The sequence below is a fragment of the Salmo salar genome, chromosome ssa01, assembly GCF_905237065.1.
Source record: "Salmo salar chromosome ssa01, Ssal_v3.1, whole genome shotgun sequence".
NCBI classification, from domain to species: Eukaryota; Metazoa; Chordata; class Actinopteri; order Salmoniformes; family Salmonidae; genus Salmo; species Salmo salar.
In genome coordinates this window covers 31,020,549-31,044,238 of record NC_059442.1, presented here as the reverse complement: position 1 = coordinate 31,044,238, position 23,690 = coordinate 31,020,549, and the positions used below count along the sequence as shown (strand labels likewise).

The 23,690-nt window shown below is 41.8% G+C and overlaps 2 protein-coding genes across 7 annotated transcripts; one reads left to right on the top strand and one right to left on the bottom strand.

The window, feature by feature from the left end:
* Positions 1–2,756: 2,756 nt before the first annotated feature.
* si:dkey-196h17.9 (exocyst complex component 3-like protein) lies at positions 2,757–6,786 on the bottom strand. Its single transcript, XM_014173564.2, has 11 exons — positions 6,464–6,786; positions 5,654–6,191; positions 5,425–5,539; positions 5,149–5,259; positions 4,947–5,047; positions 4,726–4,827; positions 4,496–4,622; positions 4,197–4,304; positions 3,448–3,600; positions 3,186–3,307; positions 2,757–3,044 (listed from the first exon to the last, which is right to left on the bottom strand). The coding sequence occupies exons 1-11, from the start codon at positions 6,555–6,557 to the stop codon at positions 2,891–2,893; spliced, it is 1,725 nt and encodes a 574-aa protein (XP_014029039.1). The 5' UTR covers positions 6,558–6,786; the 3' UTR covers positions 2,757–2,890.
* A 9,331-nt stretch (positions 6,787–16,117) lies between these two features.
* On the top strand, positions 16,118–22,896 carry LOC106599481 (eukaryotic translation initiation factor 5). 6 transcript variants are annotated; one of them, XM_014190773.2, is made up of 12 exons: positions 16,165–16,385; positions 16,580–16,741; positions 17,838–18,113; positions 18,290–18,371; positions 18,520–18,692; positions 19,186–19,297; positions 19,408–19,529; positions 19,708–19,866; positions 21,654–21,815; positions 21,953–22,117; positions 22,268–22,408; positions 22,551–22,896. In XM_014190773.2, exons 3-12 carry the CDS (start codon positions 18,042–18,044, stop codon positions 22,644–22,646), a joined length of 1,284 nt encoding a protein of 427 aa, XP_014046248.1. In that variant the 5' UTR covers positions 16,165–16,385; positions 16,580–16,741; positions 17,838–18,041; the 3' UTR covers positions 22,647–22,896. The 6 variants fall into 6 exon arrangements, with proteins under 6 accessions (XP_014046223.1, XP_014046248.1, XP_014046277.1 ...); XM_014190802.2 differs by having other exon boundaries at positions 16,580–16,771; positions 18,020–18,113; XM_014190738.2 differs by having other exon boundaries at positions 16,580–16,771.
* The last annotated feature ends 794 nt before the right edge of the window (positions 22,897–23,690 follow it).

Here is a 23,690-nt window from a genome sequence, read left to right as displayed (position 1 = left end):
TTGCAAACCTGGTTTGGGACAGGAAAATGGAGTACACTTCCTGGCTTGCCTCCAGAACCTCCCAGGTCTGTCTCTGTGACAGTCCTCCCTTCCAATGCAGCAGAGTAGGCAGGTGCTCCATAGTACTACAACAGAGGTAAACATGTATCAATACATAATATTGGAGATATCAAGCCTGTACTCAAGCTATTCCCTATGGAATAAAATTAGTCAGTGCTGTGGATCATCCAGACTTTGGAAACCCTGTGGCATACTCATCCGTGTGAAGTGGGGCTGTTTAACTTTGTACTATAGCTTCTTAAAGATTTTATGTTGTATTTTGCATGTTGAATTATTTTGTAATAAAAAGAGCTATTCATTACATGTCTGTGAGGCACCTCTGTGTAGTTGACATTTCTCAATTTCTCCTTCATGGATTCAAGAATTATGTGGTTATTTAGTATTTTCTGCCTTACTCAAGGATTTCCCTTCAATTGGTTAGTCAATGATTCCAAGTCATTGTTACCATTCTGTCAATGAAAATGGAAAGTATACACTCTAAGTACTTGTCTAGCCGACCATGATTTATTTTGTGTATCAGTTCCAGGTAAACACTCACTTTACCCGTAAGCTACACTACCGGTCCAAAGTTTTAGAACACCTACTCATTCAAGGGTTTTTCTTTATTTTTGCTATTTTCTACATTGTAAACTAATAGTGAAGACATCAAAACTATGAAATAACACATATGGAAACATGTAGTAAACAAAAAAGTGTTAAACAAATCGAAATATATTTTATATTTGAGATTCTTCAAATAGCCACCCTTTGCCTTGATGACAGCTTTGCACACTCTTGGCATTCTCTCAACCAGCTTCACCTGGAATGCTTTTCCAACAGTCTTGAAGGAGTTCCCACATATGCTGAGCACTTGTTGGCTGCTTTTCCTTCACTCTAAGGTCAGACTCATCCCAAACCATCTCAATTTGGTTGAGGTCGGGGGATTGTGGAGGCCAGTTCATCTGATGCAGCACTCCAGCACTCTCCTTCTTGGTAAAATAGCCCTTATACAGCCTGGAGGTGTGTTGGATCATTGTCCTGTTGAAAAACAAATGATAGTCCCACTAAGCCCAAACTAGATGGGATGGTGTATCGCTGCAGCATGCTGTGGTAGCCATGCTGGTTAAGTGTGCCTTGAATTCTAAATACATCACAGACAGTGTCACCAGCAAAGCACCAACACACCATAACACCTCCTCCTCCATGCTTTACGGTGGGAAATACACATGCGAAGATCATCTGTTCACCCACACCGCATCTCACAAGGACACGGCAGTTGGAACCAAAAATCTCCAATTTGGACTCCAGACCAAAGCACACATTTCCACCGGTCTAATGTCCATTGCTCATGTTTCTTGGCCCAAGCAAGTCTCTTCTTCTTATTGTTATCCTTTAGTAGTGGTTTCTTTGCAGCAATTTGACCATGAAGTCCTGATTCACACAGTCTCCTCTGAACAGTTGATGTTGAGATGTGTCTGTTACTTGAACTCTGTGAAGCATTTATTTGTCCTGCAATTTCTAAGGCTGATAACTCTAATGAACTTATCCTCTGCAGCATCCATCCTTCCTTTCCTGTGGCGGTCTTTATGAGAGCCAGTTTCATCATAGCGCTTTATTGTTTTTGCGACTGCACTTGAAGAAACTTTCAAAGTTCTTGAAATTTTCCATATTGACTGACCTTCATGTCTTAAAGTAATGATGGACTGTTGTTTGTCTTTGCTTATTTGAGCTGTTCTTGCCATAATATGGACTTGGTCTTTTATCAAATAGGGCTATCTTCTGTATACAACCCTTACCTTGTCACAACACAACTGATTGTCTCAAATGCGTTAAGGAAAGAAATTTCACAAATTAACTTTTAAGAAGGCACACCTGTTAATTGAAATGCATTCCAGGTGACTACCTCATGAAGCTGGTTGGGAGAATGCCAAGAGTGTACAAAGCTGTCATCAAGAAAAAGGATGGCTATTTGAAGAATATCAAATATAAAATAAATGATTTGTTCAACACTTCTTTTTGTTTACTACATGTTTCCATATGTGTTATTTCATAGTTTTGACATCTTCACCATTATTCTACAATGTAGAAAATGGTAAAAAGAAAGAAAAACCCTTGAATGACAAGATGTTCTAAAACCTTTGACCGGTAGTGTACCTATGACTTTGGAAGGAGGAAGGAAACCACATTAACAGCCTTGTTGTTAACAGGATAGATGTTTCAAGTGAATCAGGCTGCCAGTTCTTCCAGGTTAATGTCTTTATCACCACTGGAAGACTGTCAGTGATTTGATAATAGTTTGTGATAATGATATAAAGGGAAACGGAATACTGTCCATTGAAAAAGATAAGCTAAATACCATCCTACCTCCCCAATGGAGCCATCCAAAATGCATTCAAATTGACTTACTGATTACTGTATGTGTTGTGAATTACTGTACATTTTGGAATTTCCAATATTCGAGTACTACTCTCACAAGCCCAGAAGACTTTCAGGGGATTTCCTTTCTCAGGGGAAGCACAATCACTGATAGCCTTACTGCCTTTGTCTCCATCTACAGGGCACTACTCACTACATATTAAGTCTTTCCATGAGGCATTTTTGATGAGGAATAAAAATCACTTGACCTCAAAATGAAAAACATTAGGCAGTTTTAATTCCAATTTCAGATATGTATTATTATTATTTTTCTTTAAGACATTAAATAATAACTTGCCATAGAATACCTTTAAAAAGTTGACAAAGACATGTAAACATAGTTCCAAATATTGTGTTGTTGGTTGAGAACTTGAGGGTCAGGTTGTTAGAGTGGGGTCGTTATTGTCCTTTGCCTGAGACGTCCCAGTTCCCACACTCAGCAGCAAAAAAGGCAGCCAAACCAGGGTGCAGACCTGGTTTGGGAGAGGTCAATGGGGTACACTTCCTGGCTTGCCTCCAGAACCTCCCGGGTCAGTCTCCATGACAGGCCTCCCTTCCAGCGCAGCAGGGCTGGAAGGTGCTCAGCAGCACTACAACAGAGATAAACATTTATCAATACATAATATTGGAGATATCAAGCCTGTACTCAAGCTAATCCTTATGTAATAAAATTACATTCAATGCTGTGGACCATGCAGACTTTTGAAACCCTGTGGTATACCCTGTTTTACCTTGTACTGCCGTAGTCCCTCAGTATCTCACTGACTGTTATCTTGAGACGTTCAATGTCGCTGCACTCCAGCACTTCTCTCACTTTAATCAGTATGATGTGCCACTGTTTAACATCAGGATTCTGATAAAAATAACTAATGTCAGTAGAAGAATGTTGACCTTTTAAAGTAATTACACATTCTGAGAAGAACCAGCTGCATCTTATCAGGTAGAAAGGAGGCATTTATAGTAATTGGTGTACAACGGGACTAGCTTTTTCACCAGGCCTGAGAAGATGGAGTGAAGGAGCTCGGCATCATGCATCACTCTTTTGTTCACATAATCCCATCTCTTCACCAGCTTCCCATGGTTACTCTGCACCAGGTGTTGAAGGTACAGAAGGGTGATGGACTGATAGGCTTTGTTAATCACAGTCTGCAGAGAGAAGGGACAGAGATGTATAAAATAATACACTGGAAAGAACAAGAGAGAAGTGTTGAGTATTTCACATTACAGTTTCGTTATAAGAATGTAATAGGAGGGGCCTCCCAGGTGGCGCAGTGGTCTGTGCCACCAGAGATTCTGGGTTCGTGTCCAGGCTCTGTCGCAGCCGTCCGCGACTGGGAGGCCCATGGGGCGGCGCACAATTGGCCCAGCGTCACCCGGGTTAGGGAGGGTTTGGCCGGCAGGGATATCCTTGTCTCATCGTGCACTAGCGACTCCTGTGGCGGGCCGGGCGCAGTGCACACTGACCAGGTCGCCAGGTGTCCGGTGTTTCCTCCGACACATTGGTGCGGCTGGCTTCCGGGTTGGATGGGCATTGTGTCAAGAAGCAGTGCGGCTTGGTTGGGTTGTGTTTCGGAGGACGCATGGCTCTCGACCTTCACCTCTCCCGAGTCCGTACGGGAGTTGCAGTGATGAGACAAGACTGTAACTACCAATTGGATACCACGAAATTGGGGAGAAAAAAAGGGGTAAAAAAAGAAGAAGAATGTAATAGGAATGCTCTCAGATGTGAACAGTGAACACACCTTTTGTGTGTCCTTGTCTTTGGGAAGGTCTTGGAAAATAAATGTAATCTCTTTCATTAGATTTTCCATTTGTTCATCCTCTCTTTTGAAATACTTCTTCAAGGAAATCTGGGGACCACAAAACATTGTAACACCGTCCAGTTTCCCTTAATGGTTTCAAGATAATTTAATACAAATTAAGATTGCAAAATTAATGTGTTTCTAGGATGAAGTTCTTGTTGGAAGTGGGAACTTGTGGATTTTGAACAGATAGGCTTGTCTTGCTATAGTATTTCTATTCAGCTGGCGGGGAAATTAACCTGTGCAAGTTGAAATGGTTTTTCCAGAAGAAGCTTCCAAGAAAGAGCTTCCAACCCCTTAAGTGTTGAAATGGTTTTAACACAGTCTAAGCTTGTGTCATCTTTGGCAATCCTTGAAATATACAACCTGCAACAGATACATAATCATTTATAATCATAATGATTATCATGATTCAACAACAATACATGAGATTTGATTTCATAGCGTAAGAAGAAAATATAAAACTTACTCGAGTTCATTGCAGGTGTTGAAAGTCTTAAAGAAGTGCATTGTACTTGACGTGCCCATTCCTGCTTGTTTCTGAAGGTGCTTCTTTTCAGCATTGACATACCTACACAGTTTAGCACAATAAGCACATTCACTCAACATTTTGCCTGGTCTCGGTGCATTACCAGACAAACAGCAAGACAATGAAACAGTAGTGTGGTACTAAGAAAAGGTGACAACTACCTTTCCACGAAGTCCTGTAGCTCTTGCCAACAGACTATTTGGACCTTGCGCATCAGAGTTTGGCTCATCATCTTTGCTTTCTGGAGAACAGCATTGATGCACTATGTAGAGGAGGAAGAGTCACATGGAGAGAAATGGCTTAGTATAGATTTACAGTGATACACTTTATTATCTCTTTACACATCACTGCTGGTTGAAGTACCTGAATGACATCCAGATGCAGTTTGATAAAGGCCTCCTCTCCAGAGACACACACCTCTCTACCTGACTCCTCATTCTGAAGGATCCTCCTCAGTGATGTGGAGGTGTCCTCCTACAATGGGTCAGAAAGAGAGACTGAAATACGTAAAATCTTCACAGGAACTTCATGGGTTATTATCAAATAAAATATGTTTAAAAATCAATACATGATAGAAATCTAGCCCTCAAGAAGTGTGCTTGTTTTGAGATGACATCACATCACCTATAGTTGATTCACCTGCACAGTGGCCAGGAGTTTCTTCTCAGCTTGTGGGATCCAGTCTGTCAGAAGGAGAAGGTCAACTGCATGTAGAGCCTCATCCCAGATGTCGGGGTGTCCTAGCAGCTCCTCACTAGAAAAACAACCCAGAAATGTATGCCATTACTGCTTTAGTATCAGAATCAGTACTACACCATCACAGTGAGAGTGAATGAGAGAGAGAGAGTGTGCAGGTGGGACAGAGTACCTCAAGTATGTGTGTAGTACCCAGTCAAGAACTGTGAAGGCCTCTTTTTTTGTGTTGACATGCTGAAGGATCTGCTGTAGACAGTCAAACATACGCTGATGATAGCAAGCAATCAAATGCTTCAGCAACTGAGCCTCTTTGAGCAGGGGTGCCAACCTCAGAAGCTCCCCTTGCACAGTTATTTGCACCTTAATCAGGTAGCCCTCCAGCTTATTCACAGTGATCCTTGCTGGCAGTTTGGGGAAGTGTTTGTCCACAGACGCTTTAATAAGATGAAAGTACATCTGGTGCAAGACTTCTGGGTGTGTATCGTCCTTCTTCTGAGCCTCATGGCACATAATCTCTTCCGGTGGCCCCTCCAAATTAGCTTCAAGTCTCTCTTGAGGGACAGCATGGCTGACCCTCAAAGCTTTTGCAAGTACACTGAGCAACGACTGTCCCTTCTCCTGACCCCCCTGATTGTCCAACTCCTGATGGTTGTTAAAGCCATTCTCCATGTAGGGATTCCCATACCCCAAATTCCCGGTTTGGTCCTCTTCTGTGAATAATACCAATAATGCAATGCATTTGAATGAATACAGTGCTCAAAAAAAATATGCAAAAGACCATTATAACACCATTCGTGTATTCTTAGTTTATTCATTATAAATTGAATACTGTTTGTTTTGGTCATGCTATTATTACATTAAAATAACACATTTATCCCAACAAATGTAGACCTATCTTCTTGCTTATGGAACAAACATGACGAATGACAAAAACTCAGACAAACATTATAGACCATAATAATAATAATAATCTGGATCTCACCATCTGTAGGCAGTGTACTGTTCTTAATCAGAGGACTCACGTCCTCTCTCCCCAATGGCTTACTCTTTCTGCTCATGAAGTTGAATTTCTTCATGGTTTTCTTCTGGGTTGATTGCCTGACACACTGATTGCCACAAAAGGGACCACTGCTGAACTCAACTGGTCCTTAGTCAGAATCCAAGTAGGTGGATATGATGATGGAATATCTTGAGAGGATGTAGCAAGTACATGTACAGTAGTCCAAATGAGGAATACTGTAAGTCACAGTTTGTCAACCAACCACCAATATCCATACAATTGGCCGTTTACGAAACTATATAGAGTGGTGCTGGAGCAGGGAATTCCCCATTTCCTGATTAGAGACACCACAGTGTTGCTTTCAGTTTCTGTGGCTGCATTGTATTGTCCTGTACACCTATATACCATTACATGTTGAACAATACACTCATTGTGAAGAATTTTTTAGGAGAATCCTGTTAATAGACCAACTGATCTGTTAAATGGACTAAGGTAGACATGCTGGAGGTTATAGTCTGAACAAATGTGCATTATGCAGCACTTGCCTAACTGAGTGATGGTATGAATCAACTGTTTTGAATTCCCCAAAACTTTCCCAGGTCGGGAACATTTTCAAAGTGTGGGGGAATATTTGGTATATTCCTTAATAACAACTGCTCTACCTGGTTGTTTCATTCAACATTTACATAATCAAATTCCCCAACCATTCCTCCTGGAAGGGGCTCTGGATAAATGTGATTGCTAATCCACTCATAGCACGCCCTGACAAGCTGTTGGTCTGGTTTCATAGAAGAAAATATGAAAAAGTACTGTTGGTGTCACAGGGGTGGTTGAATAGAGACCAAGGCGCAGCGTGTATAGTGCTCATTCTTTGATTTTTAATGAAAACACTTCAACAACAAAACAATAAAACGACCAACAACAGTCCCGTCAGGTACTCTAGACTAAACGGAAACAGAAAACCCAAAACACATAGACAAAACACCCCCCTGTCACGCCCTGACCAAAAAATGACCTCATACCAGGGTCAGGACGTGACAGTAGGCCTATTTGTGTCTGCCACAGTAGATATATTTATGATTGACTGAGAAATATAATTTATTGAAGTATGAAACCAAAGGCTGTTTGTTTTACAACTGCTAACCAGAGATGTGGGTGGGGCAGTGGGTATGGTAGTGCTTGTGTATCAGGATAAAGGGAATTTTCCCAGGTGAACGCTAAACTTTCCCTTATTGTTGACATGACAATCATGATTATTCCAAGCTGAGCTAATGATGATGCAATCATTTTATCAGTACCAAAGAGGAAGAGGTAAAGCCATAGAACACCTTTGTCAGTACTAATCACAAGGGGACATGCTGTTGGGGGCACTGAGCTATACATGTACAGTGACTTCAGAAAGTAATCACACCCCTTGACTTTTCCGCATTTTGTTGTGTTACAGCTTGAATTTAAAATGGATTCAATTGATATTTGTGTAACTGGCCTACACACAATAATGTCAAAGTGGATTAATAATAAATAATAATAAAAATAAAAAAGAAATGTCTTGAGTCAATAAGTATTCAACCCCTTTGTTATGGCAAGCCTAAATAAGTAAAAGAATGTGCCCATTAAGTCACATAATAAGTTTCATGGACTACTCTGTGTGCAATAATAGTGTTTAACATGTTTTATGAATGACTACCTCATATCTGTACCCAACACATACAATTATCTGTAAGGTCCCTCAGTCGAGCAGTGAATTTCAAGCACAAATTCAACTAAAAAGACCAGGCTGGTTTTTCAATGCCTCGCAACGAAGGGCACCTGTTGGTAGATGGGTAAAAATAAAAAAGCAGACATTGAATATTCCTTTGAGCATGGTGAAGTTATTTATTACACTTTGGATGGTGTATCAATACACCCAGTCACTTGAAAGATACAGGCGTCCTTCCTAGCTCAGTTGCCGGAGAGGAAGGAAACCGCTCAGGGATTTCACCATGAGGCCAATGATGACTAAAACAGTTATAGAGTTTAATGGCTGTGATAGGAGAAAACTGAGGATGGATCAACAACATTGTGGTTACTCCACAATACTAACCCAATTGACAGAGTGAAAAGAAGGAAGCCTGTACAGAATAAATATACAGTTGAAGTCAGAAGTTTACATACACTTAGGTTGGAGTCATTAAAACTTGTTTTTCAACCTCTCCACAAATGTCTTGTTAACAAACTATAGTTTTGGCAAGTCGGTTAGGACATCTACTTTGTGCATGACACAAGTAATTTTTCCAACAATTGTTTACAGATTGTTTCACTTATAATTCACTGTATCACAATTCCAGTGGGTCAGAAGTTTACATACACTAAATTGACTGTGCCTTTAAACAGCTTGGAAAATTCCAGAAAATGATGTCATGGCTTTAGAAGCTTCTGATAGGCTAATTGACATCATTTGAGTCAATTGGAGGTGTACCTGTGGATGTATTTCAAGGCCTACCTTCAAACTCGGTGCCTCTTTGCTTGACATCATTGGAAAATCAAAAGAAATCAGCCAAGACCTCAAAAGAATTGTAGACCTCCACAAGTCTGGTTCATCCTTGGGAGCAATTTCCAAATGCCTGAAGGTACCACGTTCATCTGTTCAAACAATAGTACGCAAGTATAAACACCTTTGGACCATGCAGCTGTCATACCGCTCAGGAAGGAGACACATTCTGTCTCCTAGAGATGAATGTACTTTGGTGTGAAAAGTGCATATCAATCCCAGAACAACAGCAAAGGACCTCGTGAAGATGCTGGAGGAAACAGGTACAAAAGTATCTATATCCACAGTAAAACAAGTCCTATATCGACATAACCTGAAAGGCCGCTCAGCAAGGTAGAAGCCACTGCTCCAAAACTGCCATAAAAAAGCCAGACTACGGTTTGCTACTGCACATGCTGACAAAGATTGTACTTTTTGGAGAAATATCCTCTGGTCTGATGAAACAAAAATAGAACTGTTTGGCCATAATGACCATCGTAATGTTTGGAGGAAAAAGGGGAATGCTTGCAAGCCGAAGAACACCATCCCAACCGTGAAGCACGGGGGTGGCAGCATCATGTTGTGGGGGTGCTTTGCTGCAGGAGGGACTGGTGCACTTCACAAAATAGATGGCATCATGAGGAAGCAAAATTATGTGAATATATTGAAGCAATATCTCAAGACATCAGTCAGGAAGTTAAAGCTTGGTCGCAAATGAGTCTTCCAAATGGACAATGACCCCAAGCATACTTCCAAAGTTGTTGCAAAATGGCTTAAGGACAACAAAGTCAAGGTATTGGAGTGGCCATCACAAAGCCCTGACCTCAATCCTATAGAAAATTTGTGGGCAGAACAAAAAAAGTGTGTGCGAGCAAGGAGGCCTACAAACCTGACTCAGTTACACCAGCTCTGTCAGGAGAAATGGGCCAAAAGTCACCCAACTTATTGTGGGAAGCTTGTGGAAGGCTACCCGAAATATTTGACCCAAGTTAAACAATTTAAAGGAAATGCTACCAAATACTAATTGAGTGTATATAAACATCTGACCCACTGGGAATGTGATGAAAGAAATAAAAGCTGAAATAAATAATTCTCTACTTTTATTCTGACATTTCACATTCTTAAAATAAAGTGGTGATCCTAACTGACCTAAGACAGGGAATTTTTATTAGGATTAAATGTCAGGAATTGTGAAAAACTGAGTTTAAATGTATTTGGCTAAGGTGTATATAAACTTCCGACTTCAACTGTATTCCAGAACATGCACATGTTTGCAATAAGGCGCTAAAGGAAAACTGCAACAAATATGACAAAGAAATTAGCTTTATGTCCTGAATACAAAGCTTTGTTTGGGGCAATTCCAACAACACATCACTGACTACCACTTATCGTATTTTCAAGCATGGTGGTGGCTGTATCATGTTATGGGTATGCTTGTCATCGGTAAGCACTAGGGAGTTTCTTGGGATAAAAAATAAACGTAATAGAGCTAAGCACAGGTAAAATCCTAGAGGAAAACCTGTTTCAGTCTGCTTTCCAACAGACACTGGGAGACAAATTCACTTTTCAGCAAGACAATAACCTAAAACACAAGGCCAAATATACACTGGAATTGCTTACCAAGATGACACTGAATGTTCCTGAGTGGCCTAGTTACAGTTTGAAAAGCTATGGCAAGACCTGAACATTTTTGTCTAGCAATGATCAACTACCAATTTCACAGACCTTGAAGAATTATGAAACGAATAATGGGCAAATGTTGCACAATCCAGGTGTGGAAAACTCTTAGAGACTCACAGCTGTAATCGCTACCAAAGGTGATTCTGACATGTATTGACTCAGGGGGTTGAATACTTATCTAATCAAGATATATTAGTGTTATTTTTCATGATTATTTGTTTTTACAAATGTTAGAATTTTTCTTCCACTTGGATATTGAGTATTTTATGTAGATCTTTGACAAGAAATGACAATTAAATCCATTTAAATTTCACTTTGTAACACAACAAAATGTAGAATAATTCAGGGGGTTTGAATACCTTCTGAAGGCACTATATTTGGGGGTTGGGGGAGTGATATGAGGGAGGGTCCTTCACCAAATACATTTGAATTGAAACTGCAATGAGAAAGTTTTTGTTTGTGTAAACTAATTTCCAGTATTCTCAACATCAGTACTATTCCATTGAATAGTTTAACATGTGTGTTGTGTTTTATTTTGCTTGATATGGTCATTGTGTGTAAATAGAGAGAATTCTAGTGAAGGATTAGACAGGGAGGATTAATTACTTCCTCCCTGTCTCTGACGCACACTCCACTACATCAACCCCATCAAAGAAGAAGAAGGATTTGTCCAATGGATGAAAGGGGAGGGCGGGGATAACCAGTTGTGCAGACAGTTCACATTTTGGCTACATAGGTCTAGCATTGAAAGAGAAGAATGAGGAGGCATTTGCAACATTTCCATGGAAACTTACCCCTACACCAGTGTGTTGCCAGTGTTTTACGTTAATGTAAATTCAAGTGTAATTGTGTTTCCAATAGGAGTGTGAAACTAAAAACTTGGGTAGAGCAGAATCAACAACCACTGCATCATCAAAATCAAATCACATTTTATTTGTCACATACACATGTTTAGCAGATGTTATTGCGGGTGTAGCAAAATGCTTGTGTTTCTAGCTCCAACAGTGCAGTGATATCTAACAAGTAATATCTAACAATTTCACAACAATACACACATTACACACAAATCTAAAGTAAAGGAATGGAATTAAGAATATATAAATATTTGGACGAGCAATGTCAGAGCGGCATAGACCAAGATGGTTGCTTTGTGTAAAGGTGTTAAAATTCACAGTGAGCCATTGTTATGTAAATGAGGGCTGAAAAGTACCAGTGGCCTGGCTTTGGCCCCAGGTGAAAGTAGATCCACCGGAGCCATGGCCCAGTGAGACACGGGTGCTGGCCCGCATAGATGGAAACAGAAAAGTCTGAACCTTTTGGGTAAAACACTGGGGTAAATCCTGTATGGAAATGAGCCATCTGGGAGAATCTCAATAGCATACTCCTTGAGTCCTCTCTCCTTGCCTTCTTCTCAAATCCCATTGTATGAGAAAGCCAGAAGTCCATCCCCTCTGACCTTTTCCAATGGGTTTTGAGAAGGAGGCAAGGAGAAAGAACGCAAGAGCCTTTTGTCATTTGGGCAAAAGCTCGTCCTCCAGCCTCTATCTTCAGTGACATAGAAACCAATAAGTGGTCGGTGGTTGAGAAGTCAATTCGTTAGTAGGTGAACGGAAGAGTGTCCTCCCCTCCTTGATAGCCACCTTTCATCGAGGATGGTAATGTGTATCCTACCGGAGTCCTTCGCGGAAGAGTTTTGATATCTGCCACACCCCCTTTGAAGCAGTTGTTGTTTTCTGGAAGGAGAAATATGCTATTTATCTTTTTATCTAAAAAATGTCTTGCACCACTAGCTACATTTCTTTTATCAATATACACATTTATTTGGGGATTTCACCCCTGTAAATGTAATTTCATACAAGTGGATTTTCATCAACGTTCCTTCTACTCGCCGCCTATCCTCGATTAGGCCTACCTTTGACCTTTTTCAAAAGTAGAGAGAGGAAGGAGGAGAGAGGACGCAGGAGTTTAGCAAATCCAATTGAGAAGGAGTATGGAGTTGAAATTCTCCCTCTGAGTGGGACCAATGGCGTTGAGGTACAGGCAACTCAGAAAGATGGCGGAAACTGGAGACGGTGATGAACTTCAAACTTATGGTGGTAAAAGCAAGGAAGATTGGACAATGGTCCAGAAGAATAGAAAACAGACCAAAGTAGTGCTGGGAAACAAAACAGGTAGTTCTGCGAATGCCCCTTCTTATCTTGTAGGAGTGCGGTTTGTTGAGGAGGGGAGGGGAGGATTGAGTTGCCAAACCTGAGGAATCCATTTGAAATATCCAAGCTGGTGGAAAGAGTGATGGGTGAATGCAGTGAGGATTACGATAAGTGGACTTGTTTTGATTTTGTGTACTTGATTCGAGAAGGTTACCGTGTCGTGCGTAGCTCTTCGGTGCAGTGCACCCCTCAAGGGGGTAATATCTGGCGTTCATAGGAAGTCAAGATGGAAGAAATAACAAATATCCCTGGAGTGATTGATGCACATTGGATTAATCAAGTAGTTAATGGAGAGAAAGTGAAGAGTCTATCTGTAATTTGTTTTTTAAAGCGGAGACCCTACCTACCGAGGTGAAGAGTCCCTACCTACCGAGGTGAAGATTGCTGCAGTGTAATCACTATAGTGCCTTTGGACATGTGGAAAGTGTCTGTAGATGAAAGAAGCAAAGGTGTGAAAGTTGTGGAGATCACATTGAGTGTGGTTTGAGTTTTAATCGTGTGAAATATTTCAATTGTGGTGGGAACCATGTTGCTTCATGTTTGGAATGCCCGATGAGGGTGAAAGAAAATGAGGTGGCTAAAGTCAGGGCCAACCAGAACATATCATATGCAGCGGCTGCCGAGAGGGTTGAGGGGGCGAATGGTCCTGAAGGGCCAATGGTGGTGGATTCACTGCAGGCAGCAGGGGTTGGCTCTCATCAGCAGGACCCAGATATTCTACAGGTTAAGAAGGTGGACTTTGTACTTATGGCTATGGTGATCAATGGCACTGCCAAAGTGGAGAAAAGGTCTCGAAAGATAGACATCATTGTGGATGCGGCCAAGCGGTTTCTGGGATTGGAGGACTTCTCGGCGATGGAGTTACATGAAAAGCTGTCACGAGCTGTACTACCCCGAGTGAGGAGATATGGAACTTTGAAGGATGGAAGAAGTGGGAGTCTGTTCCCTTTCAGTCGGTCACTCTGCATAACATGCTATGGGGAGTCAACAACCAATCACATTCACCTGAAGAAAACACGCCCAACGGGCAGAGCCCATCCTCAGAAGTCCCGCCTTCCTGGCTATAACACCATGGCTCGCATTCATTTCCTCAATTCTTCGCTCTTCAGCTCACACAATTTACAAGCATCTTAGGTGTCTGTTAGTGGGGAGAGATTATTCGTCCACCTAGATGTTGCGAGTTTTGGGTCTTGTTATTGGTTTTTGTGTTTGCTAAAAGCAAACTACTTTCTGCTCGTGTAGCTAATGCTTCCTTGCTTGGGTAGGATTTGTGTTTTCTAAAAGCCTAGCACTTCTGCTCTGATTGTGTAGTTTGTGCTTCCTTGCTTGAGTAAGATGGCCAGTGGTAAGAGTAAGCTTAGGGCATGATACTCACAAGTGCTGTCCTGTTTGCCTAGGGTGGAAACACACTCAGTGTCACCGGAAGAGTTCAGACTCAGTTGTCCACTGACTTCTTAGGAAAATTGGGATTACTGGAGAAGGGCCTCTCTCTTTTTTTATCAGTGTTAAGGTGGCCTCAGGGCTGAGGAGACAGGGAGAGAGTGTGTGGGCTACTCGGAAAGGGGGGTTTGATCGACAGAACTAAGAGCACTGCATATCAATTACCTGGAGCTACTTGCTGTTTTCCTGGTGGTGAGGAGTTTTCTTACAATATTGGAGGGACAACATTTGTTGGTAAGGTCCGACAACAGGACGTCAGTGGCGTACATCAACAGGCAGGGGGAGAAGCGGTTTCTCTCTCTCCTGAACCTGGCCTGTTATCTGCTAAACGGGAGCAGTGCTCATTTCTTGTCGCTCAGGGCGACATACCTCCAGATCTACTTTCCAGGGGGTCCTCTGTCAGTAGAATGTACTGGAACTGCCATGTGCAGTAGTGCACTAGGCCAATGCATGATTTGACCTCGTAAGTAAGTGTCCGAGTTCCCAGTTATTTTGAACGCGCCATAACTACTAGTTGGCACCGCAGAGTGCGTCATCAGATGGCACGCGTGATGGGAGACGCCATTTTGATATTCTTAGTTAAGACATACGCAAATGTGTGTGTATGATAGCGCCTTAATCTTTCTACATGGAAACCATGTATTTCATATGATTCCGCTCCAGCTCTTACCATAAGCCCGTCCTCCCCAATTAAGGTGCCACCGACATCCTGTGACATCCTGCCTATATTTTCAGACGCGCAAGGTAACTGCAAGAGACAGGTCGGAATGTCTTACTGAAATACGGGACAGATCAACCTTTTTGTTCTACATTAGTGGTGTTTGGTTGCGGGAGATGGGACAAAGGCCAAAATTGCAGACTGTTGCGGCGTTCACATGCTAGTCGGAACTAGGAAACTCTGAAATTTCTGACTCGCTAACTGGTTGCAGTTATACACGTGTTGCGATTAATGAATCAGCAAACATTTCCTAGTTCCGACTACATGTGAACGTGGTATGCCCCGTACAATAAAATCATAGAGATCCTATTAAATTACTAGTTCCTTATTATATGCATAAAACCATAGATCCTATTAAAGATACACTATGCAAATAATTTAATTTGTATTTTAAGCAAACGAGACAAGTTTTCTTGTTTCTATCATTTACAGATATCCAGGGTCACACTCCAACATTCATTACAAACAAAGCATGTGTGTTTAGTGAGTCCACCAGATCAGAGGTAGTAGGAATGACCAAGGATTTTGTCTAAGTGCATGAATTAGACAATTTTCCTGCCCTGCTAAGCATTGAAAATGTACAAAGTAATTTTGTGTGTCAGGGAAAATGTATGGAGTAGAAAGTACATAATTTTCTTTAGGAATGTAGTGGAGTAAAAGTAAAAGCTGTCAAAAGTATAAATATTAAAGTACAAATGCACAAAAAAACCAACTTAAGTAGTACTTTAAAGTATTTTTACTCTACACCACTGTAAAGAGTGCAAATAGAAACAATATACAGCTTCGCTTCTTAGACTTGCTTTCAATGAGAATCTGTAACACACATTTATATGTGAATTTGGTTCAGTCACCCCCCTCAAAAATGTAGCTTTAAATCCTTAATTCTATGAGTAAGACCATGCACCATAATAGGATGTATGGTGCTGCGTTCAGCATAACTGGGAACTCGGACTTCTCCGACTTCAGTGCGTTCAAGAACACCGGGAACTCTGAAAATAACGAGCAACGACTGGGAAAAATAACTTTTTACTCGGTCATCCAATTCCGAAATCTAGTTGTCTTGAAAACACCATAGGAATTCGGTCAAATTATGAAATCACTGATCTTTAGGTCGGAGAAGTCGAAGCTCTAAGATGATCCCTGAGTTTCCGACTTGGAATTCAGAGTTGGATGACTGTTCAAAACTATTTTTCACAGTCGGAACGCGTTCCCAGTTGTCTTGAACGCACGGTAAATCTGATGTCGGAGATTCCCGAGTTCCATGTTCGCAGTTGTCTTGAACGCGGCAATAGTCTGCAGTAAAACCCCACAGAAGAAGCAGAAGCATTGAAAAATAACCTTCGAGAGGTAAGCAATTTTACTGTCGACCTTCTGACTGTTGTCTAGCTAGCAATTGTTTTATCAATATGTTATATTTAGCCAAAGCTAGTTAGGCAACATACAAAAAAACTAGCTAAAGTTAGCGTGAGAGTATCAACGTGCTAGCTGTCCGCATTATCTAGTTAGCAAGTTTCTACTGACTGACTTTCGCGTTTCCTTAGGTAACCCCACTCTGAGGGCGTCCAGAATATTTTCACAATAGGGGCAAGAATCTGCTGGATCGTGTCACCTCCGACGTTCACGACACTTATTTTGCCACCACAAGCCTAGCAACACATCACAGCTATTGGCAACCATTCACTGCGCCTCTTGGACGACCAGCGGTGTGTTTATGTCTTTGTTTTACGAAATCGGTGAGTGCATTATGACTATATAACGATTAAAGTGCTATCGTAAATGTATGTATATTTTAAAATTAAATTATTTGCGTCTTAACTAAGAACATCAAAATGGCGTCTCCCATCACTCGTGCCATCTGATGACGCACTCATCAGTGGCAACTAGTAGTTTTGGCGCGTTCAAAATAACTGGGAACTCGGACACTTACGAGGTCAAATCATGACGTCGGAGCTCTAGAAAGAGGCTCGAGGTGGAATTCAAATCGACCTTTCCCAGTCGGAGCGCGCTTTTTTCCCCTCCCGATTTCCAGTTGTTTTGAACGCGGCATGAATGACGCTTTCAAGATAACTGGAAACGAGGTCGAATCATGACGTCAGTGCTCTTCAGTGGGAACTCTAGAAAGATGCCGGAGATTCCGAGTTGGATGACTCTTAATGATATTTACCAGTCGGAACTCGGTTTTCCTGAGTTGTCGGGTGTTCTGGACGGCCTGACGGCGGATATTTCCGAGTTCCCAGTTGTTTTGAACTCTGCTTACGCTAGCTTCATCAGTCAGGCTTTCTGGTTGCTAATCCACCCAGCCTCGTTTGTAAGTGGTTTGGATATCGAAGTGAAAGAATGTGTCGTTAAATGTATTAGCTAGTTAACGGTAAAGCAAAATCAATTGGCTGGCTAGCGTAGCTAGTTAACAAACACAATGACCTGTGAGATTAACTACTCTAGTCGTGAAGATGGCTAGCTCCGTAGGTTAGAGTAATTTTTGATGCCGAATTTGATGTCTTCAACTCGTGACTTGACCACCTCGATATGGTAATGCATGGTCAGAATTGGAGGGCAATGAGCTAAATGTCAGACTGCCCTTTCGTCTGGTCTGTAATTGTCAACGGTGATATTTCATAAGAGCCACACTATGGACACATTGGGTTGCTAACAGTATACCTATACAGATTATAATTATATGACTTGACCTTTTAGTAACATAGGCTACTTGGGTTTTCAATAAAAGCCATTGCCGTCTAGGAAGTTATCAGAATCTGTGGCACTAGAGCTGATGTCCGTGCCTTTCTCCTTTTCTTTCAGAGCTGTTGTGCAGCTGTTGGAACCTGTGTGGGGGAAACCTAGTCTACAAGCAAGGAGCTTGCGGCCACTTTGGCAAAATATTTTTCATGTCAGAGACGGAGCACGCTTGCAGTCGTTTATGTCATCCCCTATTTTCCAGACAGAAGATCCCGAAACATCTCCAATATCTTTTTATCTTACAGATAGTGCTAGTAGCCAGCAAAAATGTCTGTTAATGTCAACCGCAGTGTGGCAGACCAGTTCTATCGCTACAAGATGCCCCGTCTGATTGCTAAGGTGACTATCTGGTAGAGTATGATCCTGTAAGAGAAATGACTTACAAATATCAAGAATGTTGAATGACTATCTTTGGCTGTGTTTGGTCTAGTTCTTTTCCAGTGCGATGTGCAGGCCTCAATGGTGATCATCTGCAAAATGATTCTACTCATTTATTTGTTTTTTTTTGTGGCCAGGTTGAGGGCAAAGGAAATGGAATCAAGACCGTCATTGTCAACATGACTGATGTTGCAAAGGCACTGAGTAGGCCTCCAACATGTAAGTTAACCTCCCCACCACAAGTGTTTTCTGAAGTGCTAACATTGACTCGCACCATACATTGATACCTTGACGTGACTAAATGTTAGTGTGCGTAACCATCCGTTGGCTTAGGGCATGTTGATTTTGACTCTTATGCTCCTTGCAGATCCGACCAAGTTTTTTGGTTGTGAGCTTGGTGCTCAGACCCAGTTTGATGCAAAGAATGACCGCTTCATCGTCAACGGATCCCATGAGGCGAACAAGTTGCAGGACATGCTAGATGTATTTATCCGGAAATTTGTGCTGTGTCCTGAGTGTGATAACCCTGAAACTGATCTGGTAACTATTTGAGGAACATATTTGTGGTGTACGTTTGGGTAGTAGAGGGGGACAGGAATAAAATGTGTCGAGTGCATTGATCTGTGGGACTTTGCAATTGTAATTTGACCATTATACCAAAGCCACAGATGGTCAGTTTTCCCGGTAATGTTTTGTTAATCATGTATTTTTTTATTTTACTCCGTGTAGTGTTGTATCAAGGTCCCTCCTGAGGCCTGTAGATATGACACAGCCCTGGTCAGGTTTTTGTATATAGATATATTTGATGTCCTGCCAACGTTGTGCTATATCTGTAATTTTGGGTTCTGCTTGTTCATGCCGCAGCCATTTGGATCTAATTTTGTATGCTACATACCCTGCAGTGAGTGATCAATTGTCTTTTTGTCTTGCAATACAGTTATGGTCTGTTGGGTAAATTATTACTTGTCTGTTATTGGTGGTATAGTCAATGTCATTAGTGAATATGCTAATTTGTTTGCCCTCTTTATTGCAGCATATCAATCCTAAGAAACAAACAATCGGTAACTCCTGTAAGGCCTGTGGGTACCGTGGCATGCTAGACACACGACACAAGCTCTGCACATTCATCCTCAAAAACCCACCAGGTAAGCACACAATAAGAATTTGCCCATGATCGATTTGTTTCCTTACTAATCTAAAAGTCAAGTCAGATATGTGGCCTATTGAGTTAATTAACGTGCCGGTTTTTCATCAGAAAATGAACCTGGGTCTGTGGAGAAGAAGAAAGATAAGAAGAACCGTAAGAAGGACAAGGAGAATGGCTCTGGCAGCGTAGAGGCTGGGAACCATAACGACATGGATGCCCCTGATGCCATGGTGAGTATCCTCATTAATGTACACAAACCATGCCAGTTCTTAATGTTAGCGGTTGAATAGGGGGAACAAACATCCATCACCCGCCTCCAAGCTATTATTGGTCTGAGGGACTAGTTTGTCAGTATCTCAAGCCTGCCATCTAGCAGCATTGACCCAGTGATAATATGTTGTGTATCAGAACGGTGAAGATGATGAGGATTGGGCAGAGGAGACCACGGAGGAGGCACAGAGACGAAGGATGGAGGAGATCAGCTCCCATGCAAAGAACCTGACCCTCAGTGAGGACCTGGAGAAGACCCTGGAGGAGCGGGTCAACATATTCTATAACTTTGTCAAAGTAAGTTGTGCCTGAAACTAATTACAAGGATAATGAAAGTTGGTGAGTGATTGTGAAATTCCCTTTGATATGGTGTAGGTAACTTTGGTCCTAGAGTGCTATAAGCACTTCATGTTTTTGATTTAACCAGACCAGGTGTGTTGCATTTAGTCAGTCACTGAACTAATCAATTAGCTCAGTTGGTCTGGTGTGGGACGTAGTTGGGACAAGCTCCCGCAGTACCTGCGGTAAGGGTGTGAATGTTTTAACGAAGTTGGGATCCTTAATGTTTAGAACAATCCCTAACTTAAAAACAATGTTTTTGTATCCCCCCCCCCCCCCACTTAATTGAAATCGCAGTGCAGTTATTTTCTGTTATAGGCTATAAAGGCCTAGGAAAGTTGTGTAAAACAAGAGGAACTTTTTAGGCTACTTTGGTGAATTTACAAGACATTGCGAGATGCACATTACCAAAACGTATGAGCATGTTTCTGCTGCCCCTCACCCACGTTGGCCTGTCTACTCTCTTTTTCACTAATGATGCAAATGTGTGGTCAGTCTTCTGTTTGTTGTGTGTAGAATATTTTAGCCTTTATGGTACAGGGCTCCTGAGTGGCACGGGTCTAAGGCACTGCATCTCAGGGCTAGAGGCATCACTACAGACCCTGGTTCAATCATGGGCTGTATCACAACTGGCTGTGATTGGGAGTCCCATAGGGCGGTGCACAATTGGCCCAGTGTCGTTAGGGTTTGGCTGGGGTAGGCTGTCATTGTAAATAAGAATGTGTTCTTAACTGACTTGCCTAGTTAAATAAATGAAACCGATTCTGCCGGGATACAGCAGCCTCTTCGGGACAGTTTTGCGAGCACAGGGTAGCCTATTCTTCGACTCTGCCTCATCTGAAATGGCAGTAGGCTACCGGGAGCCTTTATCGATTTACCCTTTTCAGACATAATTGAATGTGGCCCCATTAACGCACTGCAGCTACGGCATGTTTGTCTGCTAGGGTAGGGTGCGCTACGGCTTTTTAAATGCCGACAAAACTTCTGAAGATATGAATGGGCATTGTACTTGTCTGAAGGAATGAGGCTTCTGAAGCAGAACTAATGTCTATCACTAGGCGACCAGAACTGTCAATCAAATCTTCAGTTGCTGTGCGCAGCCTGCTGCCTTGCCTGCGGGCAGACAATCTCTCCTAAAAAAGTACTTTTAAAGTTAGTTAAATACCGGGACATTTAGTAGAAATAAAACCTCTAGCTACCATGCTATTTAAAAAAAAAAAAACACAGCAGCACATAATCACGTTTATTGTTGGGGAGAAAATGCAGAACATTTTATGCCAGAGAGCAGAATTCTGTCACTTATTTATTTTCTTGGTCTGCGACGCTCACAATTGTCGCTATCGACATGTTACTGTAGCTGTGTTCTATGTCTGTAAAGGTTTGCGGTAGATGACTTCATTGCCCGGTCCAGGCGGTCATACATGGGTAATAGAACCATTATACTGCATTGTAAATAAATGTGGATTATTTTTTATTTTTTGCGTTTTTACTGGAAAACAAAGAGGAATGATAGTTTAAACATTAAGCTAAATTGTCCATTTGTCACGTCCCTAACCTGCGGCACTCCAGGATCAGGATCTCCTATAGGGTAACAATGAAAAAGTGAACATTTTATGCCGGGAACCAAGAAGTGTTGCCTAGCAGTCCTGTTCCACACTCAAATCTGTGTTGCTAGGCTTCTTGCTCTATTTTGAAGACCATGGTGTTAAAAGCGTTCTTGCTGTGGTTACTTTCCCTGTCTCCAGCAAAAAAGGGAGGACTGCGCTATTGATGCAGCAGATAAGGAGATCTTGGTGGAGGCAGAGCGTCTGGATGTGACGGCCATGGGACCGCTGATTCTGAGCGAACTACTGTTTGACGAAAACATCCGTGACCAGATCAAGAAATACAAACGCCATTTCCTTCGTGTGAGTCTTCACTCGTATTGTTACGTTTGACCTCTGTCATAACCTCATAACTCAGTGGTAATGCATTCAAGAGGGGACAGTTGACCAAAACCTTCTCAAATTGATCATGGTTTTGTTACTGTTCCTTATGACTTCAGTTCTGTGTGAATAACAAGAAGGCCCAGAAGTACCTCCTGGGAGGCTTTGAGTGCCTGGTGAAGCTGCACCAAGCCCAGCTGCTGCCCCGTGTGCCTGTCGTGCTCAAAGACCTGTATGATGCTGACCTAGTGGAGGAGGATGTCATACTGTCCTGGGCAGAGAAGGTGTGTGGTTAAATGTGTACATTGCTCGCACACCAATACATTTGAATGTCCCCACTTAGCTTAATACGTAGCGTCTTGTAAAATAAGTGACGTTTAATTGTCTGTTTGCTCGGTTCTCTAAGTCTCGTTGCTCATGACTGTCTCTTTCAGGTGTCCAAGAAGTATGTCTCTAAGGAACTTGCCAAAGAGATTCATGCGAGGGCGTCTCCTTTCATCAGGTGGCTGAAGGAGGCGGAGGAAGAGAGTGAGGGCAGTGAGGTAGAGGAGGAAGAGGATGATGAAAATGTGGAGGTACTGGTTAGACTATCCCCTGATTTCACAGCTTTCCCAGTTATATACTGTTTGAGGTGGGCTACTAGGATCTGTTTAGTCAAAATTGCAGCTAATGCAAGACCTACTGTAATGTAAGAATTATTTTCTCATACTCTCTCAGGTTGTATATGATTCTTCTGCTCGGGAACTGAAAGTGGAGACAGTAAAACCGAACAAGCCTGATGAAGAGGACGACTTCGATATTGATGCAATTTAAACAAGGATGCCATTTTTGAGAAGTTGTAGCTTTGAATCACATTTTCTCATCTTGTCAAATCACCAGCCCTCCTTTCCTTTTCTCACACCCTTACTGCTTCCTGGCATGATTAACATGGCGCTATGCACATTTCCTCTGTAATTTTGAGATGTATCCGATCTGAGATATGGGTGGGTTTTGGGGGAATTACTTGACTGGCATGAATTTCTTCCCTTTTTTGTCATTAAATGTTTTACTGTCCACAACTGTATTTTGTTCCAATTGAATAATTAGATGGTATTCTTGATATTGTCAGATCTGTGATGTGTAAACCGTGCATAACCTCTATGGATGTCACTCAGTACTCAACACACTTGTGGTATTCCCCCTCTTGACAAGTCAGCAGTGCCATCGCAGCATATTTTTGAATTGATACAACTTTTTGGAATAATGAGAGCACAGGGGGAAAAAAACACTGAAATATATGAAGCTCATCAGGGTGACTCCTTAACCCCACCTGATTTGTATTCAGTATATTGCATCAGTATCTATTATAGGCCTAATTCACTTGGATGAGGTAAATATACACTGAACAAAAATATAAACGCAACATGTAAAGCATTGGTTTCATGAACTGAAATAAAATATCCCATACATTTTCATACTCCCAGAAAGGTTATTTCTCTGATTTTGTGCACATTTGCTTACAGCTCTGTTAGTGAGCATTACTCCTTTTCCAAGATAATCCATCCACCTGACCTGTGGCATATCAAGAAGCTGATTAAACGGCATGGCCATAACACAGGTGCACCTTGTGCTGAGGACCATTAAATGGCCACACTAAAATGTGCAGTTTTGTCACACAACACAATGCCACAGATGTCTCAGGTTTTGAGGGAGCGTGCAGTTGGCATTCTGACTGCAGGAATGTCCACCAGAGCTGTTGCCAGAGAATGTAATGTTAATTTCTCTACCATAAACTGCCTCCAATTTAGTTTTAGAGAATTTGGCAGTACATCCAACCTGCCTCAACCGCAGACGTTGTGTATGGCGTTGTGTGGAAGA